Below are 15,402 nucleotides of genomic sequence, written 5' to 3'. Positions count from 1 at the left end.
AGACAGTGGGTTAGTTAACAACATTGGCGAGACAAAAGTGCGTCGTACATCGAGCTGAAACATCGGTGTCTTAAGATTTGTCCTCTCAAAAGCCCGCATCCTTTGAACGGTTCCCTGCCGTGTTCTATGCGCCCATCCTTGCACTTTGTAGCCTTCTGTTTATGTAGAATTAGAAAAAAAATTGCTATAAGGGCCGGTGCTGACAGAAACGAGGTCAACCAACACATTTCTGTCAGCATTCTATCAAATTATCGTCGCTCATTTTTTTTTTTAAAAAATTTAAAATCTAAAAAAGTATGAATTTACCTGAAATATAAATACAAAATCTAAATATGCAAATCTAAGGGGTTGTTTATTAAATTTTTGAAGTCTGAAATTTAAAAAAGTATAAATTTACCTGAAATATAAATATAAAATCTGAATATGCAAATCTAAGGGGTTGCTTATTAAATATTTGAAGTCTGAAATTTTATTAATTTCAGACCTTTTTCATAATATACTTGTTTGTTTTTTGAAATTTATATCTAATTTTCAGATATTTACACCTGAATAGAAAAAAAAAAATTTTTGTGACTTTTATCTAAATGAAAAAAATCTAAATGACAAGTAAATATTATATTTAAGTAGTGTTACACATCCTAAATTTTTTGTCCCAAAAAATTATCCCAAATGATGTATCATTAATTGAGTGGTTGATAATATTTTACAAGATCCAAGTGAATTAATTGTATTATCTCACCAACCAATTGATAAATGACACATCATTTGGGATAACTTTTTGAGATAAAAAATTTGAAATATGCAGCATTACTCATTCTAAAAATATCTCTATAAATAATTTATTTCCTAAACTATAAAATATAATTCTTTTTTTGTTTTAATTTACCAAGACATAAATATCAAATAACTAAATTTAATATGTTTTTTATTATAAAAACAAACATGCCACTTATATTCAAATATTTAAAAAAGAAAAACAAACATATTATTCATATTTTCGCAATCAGACCCATTTAAACTTTAGAAAAATGCAAACATATTTAAATTTCAAACGAATATTTTCGCAATCAGACCCATTTAAACTTTAGAAAAATGCAAACATATTTAAATTTCAAACGAAAAAACAAACGCTACCTAACTAACTGTTTAAATACATTAAAATCCCTTGACATTTCACGGTAATGACTTTTGTAATTCACATTCCAGATAGTCAGTTTTACACTCCACGTAGAAATATGATAGTAACAATCATTAGACTCACGATTAGGGTACTAGTACTTGAAATCGAAGAAAAATATGTACCAGTTTTTCTCAAGGCAACAAAATGCATCATCAAAACCAGACTGCACATACCAGTCTGTCCATGAATGTGTGTATATATATAAACTTTATTTTGACAGGATACAAGATTACAATAGCTACATCATATGTATGACTTTCTCTTTGTTATTTTCATAAGAACATCGAATATAATGGAGCTGCCTTTATATACAGAGAACGGAGCTTCTCTATATTTAAATTTAATAAAGGAAAAAATGGAGAAGAAACGAAGAAGTAGAAAAGGAGAGCAGCCTGTTTGGTAACTCGACTACCTTTGCAGCGGGGTACATCCAGAAACCTTTTAATATTAGTTACATATGGGACAGACAACAGTATGCCGGTATTGAAGCACGCAGCAGCGACTACAGAAGTAGTAATCAATCACATTTGAAGAAGATTATTCACAGTAATGGTTGCTGAATTTGTTCTCTGCAAGTCCTGCAACATTTGATTCATTGATTCTTTAAGCAAACTGATTGAATTTTCGCGGTACAGAAAAAGGCAAGCACAAAAGCATGAATTCTCATTGTCAATCATATCTCATTTGCACAAATTCCACAATGACTACTAAGCATAAAAAGACTACATAATCATTAACAAAATCCAGCCACTGTCAATTAGATCATATCTACATCTACTCTTGACATTGTAAGCACCTCATCCTATGTCATCCCAAATTAAACTAATCCTCCTCCAATTGGGTGAGAGAGATTCACCATCTTTTATAATATGTCAAAATACCTTAAGAGGAAAATAGATTTAATTACAACATCACGATTCTCACTTATTGCTTAAACTACGTGCAACTACTTGCAACAGTTTATAAAGCTCCTTCTGTATACACAATGGGATTATGGAAGAAAGAAAAAAATAGGAATATGTACATTATGGTGGTATATTATAGAAGGCAAAAAACCTAGGAGTCACCGTTCACTTGAAGAAATAACAACTGAGAAACTAAAGATTTCTTGACCAGCAGACATCAATGGTTATAAAAAAATGTCAGTAATGACTTAAGAATTGTAAAATGGTTTGGCAAAAGGCCAAAGCGGATCAAACATAAAATCCAAACACACCTGGAAAATTAAATCTTCTGGCATGTGTGGCAAAACCTCCCTTACAGTCTCAGCCATGGCAAGTATGTTTGCTATGTTGTCATTTGCAGAACGTGAGGTGGACCTTGCATGTGCACCACCAGTGTTTCCAGGATGTCTTCCTGGAACAGCAGGTGGAACCGGTGAGCCAGATGCACTAGCCTGAGAGGGATTCATCGGCCATAGACTCCAAGAAGTATCTTCAATGGCAGTCTGAGCATAGGTTTCCCCTACAGATGCTAGATGTCTCATCATCATCTGAACTCTGCTCAATCCAACAGATCTCATAGCAGTAGAGGGACCAGCTCCATCGACACCTTGGCTTGGCCAAGCATGCAACCAACTTGAATCCAATCCTGCATTCCTACAGAGCAAAAGAAGAAAGAATAAATTGCAGCAACATGAACAGCCGACAGATATAACATTGTTTAAAAATTGGAAGTATTAAACATAAATTTTGCAAGATCAGAAAGCAGAAAGACGACCTTTACTGACACTCACGTAGAAGATAAGTTTTAGCAAATGCTACAATACAATAGTTCCTTGAAGAGTTTAATTGACTAAAATGGGTTGTATAATAGAATGTATAGCTGTTCACAGCATTCTATCAATATTCAGATGGAAATAATGCACAAAAGGGGAATTGGTTTTCCTCAAAGTAGTAAGAGCCAAAAAAAGGCTGCTCTCATCCAATTTAAATTGATTACCATTGTATATTTGTATCACAAGAAGATATCAGTTAGTTTGCTAATGGAATTGAGTGCACCAAAGCAGAGACCTATATTTAAGTCGTTCATGGAGCTAGAAGCCTAGGATATCCCCTTCACCCAAGGACTAACTGCCAACAAACCAATGTACAGCAATACAGATCAGAGTTTTAATAATTCAAAACTATAGCCTGTGGATTTTAATACTACTTTCCTTTTCAAATTTAAACAGAAAGATCTACTATTCCAAGGCAAGCAAAGGAAACTACATGGATATATAGGAACTCAACCTCCAAGGACTGCCTTCCACAGGGGGTTGTGTCTGATTTGGGAAAACACCAGTAGGCAGGGTTTGTCCAGTATTGTTTTGCCTATCAAGGCCCATACTTAACTGCCGAGCTAACTGCTCATCACTTGAAACTTCCCCTGGACGAGAGTTTGCTTCAATCTCACGTCTGCCAACAAAAAGCGGCTTTCGACATGTGGGACATGAATACATCTCATTTAAACCTTGATCCAACCTGGTATTTTCACATAACCATTAAACCTCACAAATAAACAATTCCACTACCTGAGGGTGCCTGAAACAAATAACATAACCATACCAAGATCTCAAGCATGCAAGATGGAAAAGGTGATTGCAGAGCAGCTTTTTAGCCTTTGCCATGGGCTCCTGTCAATTTTTGCACAGTTCATAACAATCCAAGGGATTAAAGAAAGCTAAAAGGCAAACAACAAAAGAAAAAAGCATACTCGACAGATAGCACATTCATCATCGTATGCACGTAGCTCTTCAGATGTTGCATCAGGAAGTGCAGCGTGAAGGTGTCCTAAAGCTATTCTTAGTTTGATGAATCCTTTTATGCGCTTTATGATTGCACTTAGCAAGGCCTGTCAAAAAAGCTGCAAGATTAAAAGAAGGTACTTGACATAATGAATATCAAAATAACCACAATATTGGACGTTGATATTTTCAAACTGGAAAAATGGCATATTACGCAAATATTTACACGTATATTTAAGAAAAGGATCGCATCAACAAGATGGAATGCCATGCCACGAAGCCACCAAATATGTATATAATGACCGAGTGCCATCAGCAATGTAGCCATGTCCAGGAAGAATCCAAAATTCCGGATAAGAATGCCTTTCCATTCCAACAATGAACCTGCAGACACATTCCCAAATCAGGCTTGCTAAAACAGCTATAAACATGCTGAAATTGCATAAGCTGACAGCTACCTGAAAACAAAAAGGCTGTACTCGGCAAAGAGGAAAGAAAGAAACCGATTCAGAAGTGAGGGGAAAACACAAAAAAGCTTTTCTTTTTTGTGGAAAAAAATGCCTAACTTTGATTCTTTAAAGAGACTATATAAGAATAATTCACAAAGCAACTACTGATAAGAAAATAACTGGGAAATATTACTAATGCTCATATCTATAACTTAAAACCAAGCTCTATCAATATGAACTTTATAGGCATAATAATTAGTAAATGGAAAGGCAAAATATCTGGAACAACCGAATACCCCTTGTAAAACCAAAAGAAATGACATTTACATATCAATATGAACCTGAAAGTTGGAAGAAGCACCTGCAGCCAACGTGTCAAAAAATTTTGATCTTGCACAGTTGGTGCTGTTCCCTGCTGAATGGTGCAGCCATATGTCAAGTAACTGGAACCCATGAACCAAAATGGCCTACAGAACATTTTAGGTATCAAATGACTTGGTCAATGAAGGTCCAACAGCACATCAAACAAAAAAAATGAAGTTCATAACTCTATGAATTATTTTTCATAATTCTCATAAAATTACCTGCATTGTCTCAAAAGCAACACTGAGAGGCTCAAAAAATAACAACAGGAACATAGACGAATCCAGTGTTTTGAATAATAGCAGACACATCCTTATCCTGTAAGCACCAAACAATGAACATATGAGGAATTTCTCAGCTATACTAAGCCATTCAAACTTATACTATTTTTGAAACTAGTGATAAAATGGTATCATCCTATAAGACTTACTACTTTTAACACATCAGAAACTAGACCGTCACAATCTGATCATACTCAAAGAAAAGAATTTCATAGACTTCTTCAAGGGGAAAAGAAGCCATATGTCTACTTTTGCACTTGGTTGCAATGGCTATTCCCAGAACTTGGAGGGCATTTACTTTTCAGCTCAGAATTACAGACAACATTTAATGCATGATGACTTTGCAATTCATTACACTAACTTCTGATGGTAAACTATCCTTTCTCTTTACCCTTTTTGAAGAAGATAAAAGAAGGGGATCAAAGACAGGATTTTGTAGAATCCAATCAAAGATTATGAGCCTTTAGTTAATGTTGAAGGAAATATGCAGATTACAACAAACAATAAAAGAAAACTAAATGATGCAAAAACATAGATCTTAAAAACATTTCCAGGTTGTAATTCACATGTTATTTATCAAAAGCAGAGGTCATCGAGCAATACCAGAAAATGTCAACGGCAAGAACAAACAGTAATGCTGAAAATACACGGAAATATGTCCATGGCGTTGCAGAAGGAGATGCATTCAATCGTTCAAGTCGGTCTCTTGCCAGAGCTTGAAACATCTGCTCATTATGCAAGGGACATGTTAGGGTAAAGATTTGCATTTAAATTTCCTGATATTTCCATGACAACATACTGTCTCATATACCTTTAAAGAACATAGAACAGTTAACCAGACTGACCACAGGCCTGCTTGAAATACTGTTGGTGGAATAACCAGAGGCAGAAATGTCCCCTGCTCAGAATTAACCACACAGATAACAACTGAATTATTAATCTTGGTAAAGGAAACTAGAATAAGAAGTTTATCAAAGATGACTGACCATCACTCCAGTCTCAACATACAACATTTCAGATCATTAAAAATTCAGTCATCGTGTTACAAAATCATAAAATAAAAAATGATTTAAAATTTAATATCAGATCAACTGCACTACAATGATTACTAATATCAGTCATGAGAACATTTTACAACAGAAAATCAGGGAATACAACCCTCTTCTCTTGCAGCACAGTTTGTGGAACCGGGAGATTCATTTACAAGCAAACAATCAACCTACAGACAACCTCATCCCATTTCAATTAGCTTTCTCGTGTTTGTTAGATCTTTAGATCATTTTAATTTTTAAAATTTATGCATATGCTTATTCGTCATGCAATAATAATGGCAAGCCCTTCTATTAAAAAGTATCCCTAAAGTTTGAGACACATGATTAACAACTTCACCAATATCTCCTCTCATATATCTGATCTTCAATTCTACCATTCCATCACAGCATCCATTAGTCATAATCTCAAACTCCTTATGCCCTTCAGATATAGATCTTCCAAAAGGATAAAACTACACAACCAAAGTTGAATTCAAGGTACATGTGAAACATCTCAAGAAACAATTATACACATGCACCCATAGACCTATAGAGAACTCTGAAAGTACATTAATAGCATCAAATTACAAATTCAACTAGAATAACATTCATATAATCACTCGCAAGTTTCATTGCTTCCATCACATATTCTTCTCTGATCCATCTGCCAAGTCTGCAAACAGGCACACCTGCAAATATGCAGACATGGATATGCAGAAATGGACACACATGGCACTATTAGCAAAAGTATGAGCATGCATCACGAATGGCAGAATCATCATTGTTACAATTGGTTGTATAAATCTGACCAAAACGGTGACCATATCAAGAAGATATTACTGATTATCACATCCTACATGCTGCCTGACACCCTGCATTTTACTAAGATAAAGTAATAAGGGAGTCAGGACTCGGTTAATACTCCCATCAGGACTCGGTCAATACTCCCATACTTTTCTTCCTTACCTTCCAGCCCTACAACAAAAGTCCATCATGTAGATCCCCAAACAGGCAAACTTATTCAACTCAAATTGACAGATATCTGAAAGGAAATCCACATTTCATTAATAAACATTAGCTGTATAAACTAGCCAACATTGAAATCGATAAAAACCCGATCCCCACAAGAGAAGAAAGAAGATCTCCAACGAACATTTTTCAGCAGAAGCTTTTTCGTATTAGATGCTGATACCAAATTAGCTCAGTATTCATCATAAGGACAAGAACCCCAGTTTGTACATGGTAACTTCAATCTCAAAGCAACCTTATTTAAATAATAGAAAAAATCTGGACACAAATATTGCCACCAAAAATTGGAGCCATCTTACTCTCATTAATTAGCTCTTGTACAAAACCATTTCAGGGCTGACCAAACCTTTTCCATGTTCAGTAATGAGGGCATTGAAATTTGTGGGATTAATGCACCCATTCATGCATGTTCTCCAAGAGAACGCAATTATTTCTGCACTACAGATAACCCAGGAATTCCCTTGTCAAGATCTACCTCACAAAACATTAATTAGTTTTCTTAATTCTTACTACCCTCTTTCAGACCTGTTTTAATCTCATTATATTATCCGGGCCTTGAGATATCAAGCAGAAATTTTATTTTTGACAAAATCTTCTCCTAATGAGTTACTTCTAACCAAACAGAGAAAAATGACCAGAGAGAATAACTATTTGCAAACTTCATTGCCATAAATTCATAAATAAACTACTAAGCATTAAAATTTTTCTTTGCATCTAACCAATTCAAAGAGTTTCACCTTGTAAATAACATAGTTGATGAGACGTTCCACAAATTTTCGAGTTTCAGCGGGATATAACTCTCCGAAGAATATAGTCTGCAAGGGAAAATCAGAAACCAAAACCATTGAAAAAAAAAATCACATATCTAATTAACCATCATAATCACAAGATGATCGATCATACTTAATTAAACCAAAGATTAATTAAACTATAACATAATGACACAGTTGGTTAAATCCTTCTCCAAACAATACATAACCCAGCATTTAGCCACTTCGCAAAAGATTCATGTGTGATTGAGGCATCAAAAGATCAAACTCACCTTTAGGCAAAGATTAATTAGAACAAATACATTGAGCACAAAATTAGCCAGCAATGATACTGTAGCATAAGAACGTAAAAGCAGCTCCAGCACACGGTTGGCACTCTCCAAATGAATAACATTCTCAACAACTAACCCATCCGTTTGTAGTTTATCTAATGAAAACTCTGTCCAAAACTGAAGACCCACAAAACTTAAAATTGTAGATGCCGCAGAAATCACTAAGTAGCTTGCACCCATTTCTAATAATAAAACCAGCCTTTTCACCCAAACCAAAACCACAAATTCTCATTACAACTATAATCTCATGACTCGTCACCCGAAATAGTCCAATAATCCAAAATTCCGTGCTAATCAGAAAGTTGCAAACTTAACTTTAGCTTGGCCCTCCCAAATTAACACGTCAATTCATGTAACTCTCCAAGATCGAAACCAAAAAACCTGCACCAAATGAACACAATTAGTCTATGCCAATAACAAATCACCTGACAAAATCAACCAATAATTAACAGTTTTTTTTTTATAAAAAAAAAACCCTCAATGCTTTGTTTGGTTGCAGAGGAATTGTAATCAATTGTACAATTGGCTTAATTTTTCTAAATTGAAATAATTCAACAAGATTCAAAATTAGAAATTTAACCAAAAAGAAAATTAATAGATGAATTGAATAAAAAAAAAATTGAATCTAACAGAATGAGACTACCAACACAATGAATTCAAAAATTGAAACCCTAGGATTAGAATTGAAGCTATGATTGGTTGTTGAAAATTTATTTAAAATGGATTAAAAGAATAACTGAACCATAAAAAAAAGAGAGAAATTGAAAATGGAAACGAAGATAATAACACAAATTAACGAACCTGATTCGATCTAAGAAAGAGTTGGCGTCGACGGCGGATTAAAAGAAATTCAATTGCAATACCTTTTTTTCTAATAATTTTATTAATTTAGAGAGAGAATAGAATAAAAAGACCTTTTATTCAGAGGGGAAGTTTGGGTCAGTTTTTGCGGGAACGATAGCGAAAGCAAGATCCGATGGTAAAATCGAATTATTTATTATCTATCATCATATTGCTTTCATGTTATGCTTTATTTGTTTTATTATTTTATTAGTTATTTTTTCTATAATATATTATTATAAAATTATTATTAATTTTGTCCATAAATGCACTTGTTGTTTGCACATCCGGGCATCCGTAAATTTGCCAATGACTCATACCAATCTAATAATTTCTTAATGTTTGTAATTTGTTTTTTAATTTTTTGGATTTTAAAAAATTAAATTTGGGGTCATATTTTATATTATCTTGGGGAGTTGTGGGATGTAAACATCTTAACTAAAGCATAAAGGCCCTCAATTAAAATTTTTATTTTGATGGAACTCGAGGTTCGCATGAACTCTAGAAGAGTAATTGAGAAGGTCAAACACTCTTGTGCCTTCCTTTTTTGCCTTAAGAATAAGGGCAAACGCATTTCCTTTATTATTTCTATTATTAATAAAACGTAACATGTGATTAAGAAAATTCCATCTACATACGGCATAGAACATTCTGGTATAAAATTCAAAATTAAAAATAACCATTCATAAATAAAATAAAATAATAATATTAAATAAACTGGTAACATAAATACACAATTATCTGTTTAAAATTATTTTCATTTTCGATGCACCTCAATATTACTTTCCTTACATTATTTGAATATTTTATTTATTATTTTCCTTACAACTTACATTAATTTTCGGTTAATATATATCACGCGATCTGCAACCGAGTTAATTTATATTTAATTTAAAGTCTCATTATAGTAAATTTATGTTTAAAATGGTTGGTCCCACCACAACGATCCACCGTCCACGTGCTTTGCCTCTTAGCGAAACCAATTTCTTTTTCTAATTTGTCGCCAATTTTAATTCTAAATTCACTTATTTTTTATACTGTCGGTAAAATGATATTACTTCAAATATTTTCAGAAAATACTTCCTAAATTTAATAATCAAATAATTTTTTTTTACAAAGGAATAATCATTTTATAAACTAAATAAAAATCTTACTTGAGACTGGAGTCAAAATTCAAAAGCAATTCGCTTCGGTCGAGCACGCGCTCGATACGTTTCGTCATCGCCTCGAGCCGACGCTTCGAGAAACTGCAAACTGAAGAAGCGACCCTGTAAAAAAAAAATTAAAAACCCTAGGCCTATAAACCGGAACTCAAAGGTCTCAGTTCTTAACACTCAAGAACTACGATCGCCGATCGTAAAGCAACAGGAGTAGCGCGATAATTGTGATAAGCGACAGTGTCGATGGGGATCATAAGAAGCAGCTTCTCGTTCATAATGGGGACGGTGTGCGGGGTTTACATTGCTCAAAACTACAATGTTCCGAACATAAAGAAGCTCGCCAACACTGGCCTTTATATGGCCAAGCACATTGAAGAGAAGTACCGCAAGCCCAAGAGAAAAGACGACGACGACTAGATTGGATTAGATTAGATTATATTTAGCTGCTCGATCGATGCGACGCCGCTTAGTCAAAGACAAAGCAGGTCAATATTTTCCCCATGAGAAGTAGAACTATGCCCAAATTTTTCCTGTCACTAAAGCAACTACAGTAATTGATATGTGAAAATTCGATTTGTTACATTTTGTATTAACTGTTACAAGAATGAAAGATAATTGTGATTCGAAGAAAGTTCATGTTTATTTGCATAGATGTTTAGGGATTATTGTGCTAATAGAGAATTCAATTTTGATATGATTTGATATGAAACATAATTGGCTTGAATAAATTCGTTGGCAAGAAGTTGAATATGCTACTAGAGGATTTTAGAGCATTTCTTACTTAGCAAATAGGCTAGTGATATATGAACCGGCTTTTACAGTTTGCTAATTCTTTTTTATCGCTATCTATAGGAATTTAAACAAGTGGGGATTTTCTGAGTGTGTCTTCTCGAAATAACCGAAGCTGTTTGAAATTTATGGGATAGGGGATGGAATTATGTAGTTTTGAATTGGCTAATGCATGCACCCATGGTGGCACACTTCTTTGAAGGCACGTTTAGTATTCTTGTTTTGAAACTCACTGAATCTTTGCTGTAGTTTCATGTTCTGATGACTTATGGAGCTTGTGTATGGGCATGTCATTAGTAGTGCCCCTTCTGTCATATCTGTAAACTATAGGTCACACTCAAGGTCAAGTAGTAGAAAAATTAAAATAAAAGAAAGTGATAACAAGATTATTAGTAGTATTATTTGTGGGAGACTAAACATTTGAATGTAGACATCAATTTGTGCCTGTACTGATAGTTTGCTGAAACTTAAGGATATTGCAAGGAATTAGTTGGGGGAGCATGATGTTTGTTGAAGTTTCTAGTTCTCTAACGCTGATGTTGATGGCAAACTGATGAGATCGCTTGACTTAAGCCTCGTACTTAAATTGTTGTTGGTGCTAGATTTTTTAGTGGCTGCTTTGGAGCATTTGTGTCCTTGCCCAATCCCACTATAGATGTGTGTGTGAATTTTGTTTTCGTAGTTTTTAACATAGTGAGCCAAAGTGTAATTTTGGCAGATCAGTTGTGGTCTTGACAGTGTTTGGTCATGAAATGCAGCTCCAAGAATTAGGCCTTAGTAGGGAATAGAAGGCATAATCATTGAGCATCATAGATTGTTACAACCATTCTTACGCAGGAACTAAGGAGTTATTGTTAAACAACAAACAGATTTCTGGCACAATATCTCTATAGCTGTGGACTTAGGTTGATTCTAGATGAGTTTATGAGAATCAATGTGGTATTGTCAATTCACATACTTAAGAAGCGCATGCCAGGTGTGGACCTTCCTAGAGTCTCTCACCGGTAGGAAGTATAAGTTTCAGTATGTTTTAGCTGAATAACTAAATGCATTTAAATAAACACTCTTAATGACATGTTTGAATTGAAGAAATATAAGGAGAGGAGAGGAGACGAGAGGACAGGAGAGGAAAACAGGATAGGGGAAAGAAATAAGGGGAGAAAGAAGAATTCCATGTTCAATCAAACAATGAAAATGAGATTCATTCTCTTTTTCACTCATTTTCTTTCCATCTCTTTCCTTTTCATTCCTTTCCCTTCCTATCATTTCTTCCAACCAAAATCTAGTTTAGTGCCTGTTTGGTATGATTTATCTAATGACCATAGGTGCTTATTTAATCTTATAAATTTTTTAAAGATTAAATAAGTTAGTAAAAATTCAAATTTTATGTTTTTGGGAGTATAGCTTGAAAAGTTTTTTTAAAATATTAAAATGTCTAAATTATCCTTTACTTATTCTATAGTTTTATTTCATTCCTTTCATAACATAACTTTAAATAACTTATCTATTAAAGTAATTTTATAATTTTTAATAAAAACTCTCATTGACAATTATATAATTAAAAATTTTTTAGTGACAGTTTTACCTGTAAAATTCTACTAATAAAAATTTAACTTAAATTAATTATATTTAAAAAGGTATACCAAATAGAGTGTAATTAAATATATACATTTATGATGCTGCCAACTTTTGGTGGAACTCCATTATTTGCAGGTAAATTTGATACGTGCAACTAGTTGCAAACTTTCAACCATATTACAAGTCATTGCTTGAAATACATTCAAAGGTGTCGGCTTGGGACCGTAACCAATGACTTGCACTTTGTGAGAAATAGGGCCTGTTTTGTTATGATATTCATGACTCCGCATGATGTTAATGGGCCAAACGACCCTATGAAGATTTTTTATTAATCCACAAATAATGCGGCCCGGCTCTCTAATTATTATAGGTCTATGATTAAGATTCAAGCCGCCCGTCCCTCCAATTGTTTGAGGCGTATGATTAAAAGAAGAATTTTGATTTTATTTGTAAGTAACATAATCAGTCAATTCTTTTTTTTTATTTGGTTATAGATAAGAACATATGTTCATTATGTTGATGCTGAAATCTGCTCGCCCTTTGCCTGACCAGATTTGTACACCAATGCTTATGTGGTCGGTAGAGAAGATGTCAGTTTCTTCTTGCTTCAACGACCCCTTAAGTCACTGGAGTTGGAATCGCCCTTCCTTCTCCTACTAAACCTGCGTTCACAAAAGTGGATCAGAGACGCCGGTGGTTTTACTGGCATAAATCCTCCAATGTCTAAGTTAGCACAGGGTGTTTACGGGAAAACGGTGCAATTTAGACTCGATAATTGCTTATAATTTGCTCACAGTTTGTATAGAAAGTAATCTGGTTTAAATTTGGCAGAGTTTTCCCTCTCTCAGTTTTTTCTCCCCCTTCTTCATTGGTTTCTTCCTCTTTTATAGCTGTTGTCACACGTTTCCGTTCACCCTTCATGCCCCCCTTTCTCGGGTAGTAGTAGCCCCTCATAAGACTTCAACTGCTACATTGTGGGTAAACGTGGGACACCGTATATCCCTCAACGGTTCTGGGCATAGCGCAACTGTCGTGATTTCGTGAGATCGTGTTCCCGCTCCTTGGGGGATGGGTATCTGCTCGGTACATGTCTCTGGTCGGTATATTCCTTTGGCTAGTACTCGTCTCTGGTTGGCCCATGTTTGTAGAAGGCTCATTATCAGTGTTCTGCTCGTACCATTTGGCTGAGGTGATCCACCCCGGGATGAGGATGATGGCATGGCTGAGCTGATGCTCTTATTCACTTAACACATTATATGTAACTTGTGTGTAATGTGTGTTATAAAGCATTTCCGACACATTAGGAAAAAAAAATTGTTAGAAATAAGAAAATAATTTGTTAACAATAATGAAAAAATCATGACGATTGTTGCTTATAAATGTTGCACTGGAGTAGGATTCGTAGGACAACATAAACTAGGAATTAATATCAAATTTTGCAAATGACCGTCAAGATAACTAAAAAGTATTACAACTTATGTGGCTCGTGCTTTAACATAATATTAAAAATAAAATAGATAAAAATGGGTTTAGCTATCTTACACAATCTGTAAGGTACAGTCTTCGTAAAATGGAGTTCTTGACTCCTCACAGAATCAGTAAAATAGATATATAGGCATGACCTGGTAAAAATATATTCTTAACATTTTTAACCCTCCCTTCAACTTTTAATCGACAGTCGGCACTTCTATTTTACGGTGACAAACAGACCGGCCGTGTTATTTGAGTCATTGTTTACTAACTTTAAGTTATATAAGATGGAAATCATATCATAATCTTTTAATTTGTTTGTCGTACATGTTACGTGGCTTTGGTCGGTCGATTTTTATATGAGTCATGTGTGGCTCGTGAAGGTGTGTTTGTTATATATTTATTATTCTAATGGGTAACTAATTATTCATTTCATATTTAGTGGTATGTGCACTAACAATGCAGATGCCTTGTCTTTTTATATATAAACAATTTGGTAATCTGGTTTAGCCAATAATCAGTGTGTTATTGATTAGTATTATTAAATTAAATCTTTATTTAATTGTTTGCGGACTAAGCAGCGGTATCAATTTTGTGGTTCATATGCTAATATGCTAGTTAATAAGAAAAGTAAAACAGGTTAGGGTAATTTTACAATGGATTAAAAATAAAAATAAAAAGTCGAGACCCTAATGTACTCACGTCGTTATCAAATTAATAACGGATTACCTTACATTTGAAATGTATACTCCTATGCTATGTTCGGTTGCAAGAAAGGATGAGAGAGGAGAAGAGAAGAAAGGCGAATTCAATTTCTCTTATTCGGTTTGGCATGGAATTCTTGAAGGAAAGGAATTGAATGTTTTTCTGTTGGACTAATTTACACTTATGTTAAATTTTAAATATTTATTATTCAACAAAATTAAAAAGCAGTGAGTTGTTTATAATTATGTTTGTTATCAATGATAAGATTACTTAATTGTTATAATGCTTAATGATGCTCTTATTAAAAGTGCTTTATAATGCTCTTATAAAAAAATGCTTTTATTAAAGTGCTGGTCACAACAAGTTAAGAATATTTCCTCTCATAAGCAGGTTTTAATTATTCAATGAATCATGAAATCAACAAGAACAATTATAACAAGCTCATTAAAGCTACATAATATATATATATATATATATACACACACACAATAGCCATTCAAGAACAATTACAACAGCCATAAATAAGAAATCCACAAGAACATACAAGTAGCCAAAATAACAAAATAATACGTGGAAGAGATTGAGAAAGAGTACTTAATGTGAGAAACTGTGAAGCTAAAGCGTCACAAGTTGCTAAGATAGTAGTGAAGGTAGCTGCCACTAGCCGAAAACTGAGAAAGCTAGCTGATTTTTGTGGTTC

The 15,402-nt window shown here is 34.0% G+C and overlaps 2 protein-coding genes across 3 annotated transcripts; one reads left to right on the top strand and one right to left on the bottom strand.

Moving 5' to 3' along the window:
- Positions 1–1,325: 1,325 nt before the first annotated feature.
- Positions 1,326–9,183, bottom strand: LOC18031510 (E3 ubiquitin protein ligase RIN2). 2 transcript variants are annotated; one of them, XM_024178618.1, is made up of 14 exons: positions 8,962–9,183; positions 8,101–8,541; positions 7,796–7,873; positions 5,810–5,896; positions 5,602–5,723; positions 4,939–5,035; positions 4,716–4,821; positions 4,364–4,378; positions 4,132–4,289; positions 3,875–4,012; positions 3,727–3,794; positions 3,412–3,642; positions 2,397–2,778; positions 1,326–1,758 (listed from the first exon to the last, which is right to left on the bottom strand). In XM_024178618.1, exons 2-14 carry the CDS (start codon positions 8,338–8,340, stop codon positions 1,702–1,704), a joined length of 1,779 nt encoding a protein of 592 aa, XP_024034386.1. In that variant the 5' UTR covers positions 8,341–8,541; positions 8,962–9,183; the 3' UTR covers positions 1,326–1,701. The 2 variants fall into 2 exon arrangements, with proteins under 2 accessions (XP_024034386.1, XP_006421669.1); XM_006421606.2 differs by lacking the exon at positions 4,364–4,378 and having other exon boundaries at positions 8,962–9,182.
- Positions 9,184–10,171: 988 nt separating this feature from the next.
- Positions 10,172–10,705, top strand: LOC112098397. Its single transcript, XM_024184653.1, has one exon. The coding sequence runs from the start codon at positions 10,404–10,406 to the stop codon at positions 10,575–10,577; it is 174 nt and encodes a 57-aa protein (XP_024040421.1). The 5' UTR covers positions 10,172–10,403; the 3' UTR covers positions 10,578–10,705.
- Positions 10,706–15,402: the final 4,697 nt, after the last annotated feature.

Source organism: Citrus clementina, unplaced genomic scaffold, assembly GCF_000493195.1.
Source record: "Citrus clementina cultivar Clemenules unplaced genomic scaffold, Citrus_clementina_v1.0 scaffold_9, whole genome shotgun sequence".
Lineage (NCBI taxonomy): Eukaryota > Viridiplantae > Streptophyta > Magnoliopsida > Sapindales > Rutaceae > Citrus > Citrus x clementina.
This window is presented reverse-complemented; position numbering and strand designations above follow the sequence as displayed.

What these genes read in the sequence shown, in the direction of transcription:
- LOC18031510 (XM_024178618.1), bottom strand. Translation starts at nt 8,340, where the DNA reads ATGGGTGCAAGCTACTTAGTGATTTCTGCGGCATCTACAATTTTAAGT. An exon ending in TCCTTTTCTTAAATATACGT is followed by an intron (nt 4,013 to 4,131) that starts GTAAATATTTGC and finishes CTTTTTTGACAG; the next exon opens with GCCTTGCTAAGTGCAATCAT. An exon ending in ATGAATGTGCTATCTGTCGA is followed by an intron (nt 3,795 to 3,874) that starts GTATGCTTTTTT and finishes AAAAATTGACAG; the next exon opens with GAGCCCATGGCAAAGGCTAA.
- LOC112098397 (XM_024184653.1), top strand. Translation starts at nt 10,404, where the DNA reads ATGGGGATCATAAGAAGCAGCTTCTCGTTCATAATGGGGACGGTGTGC.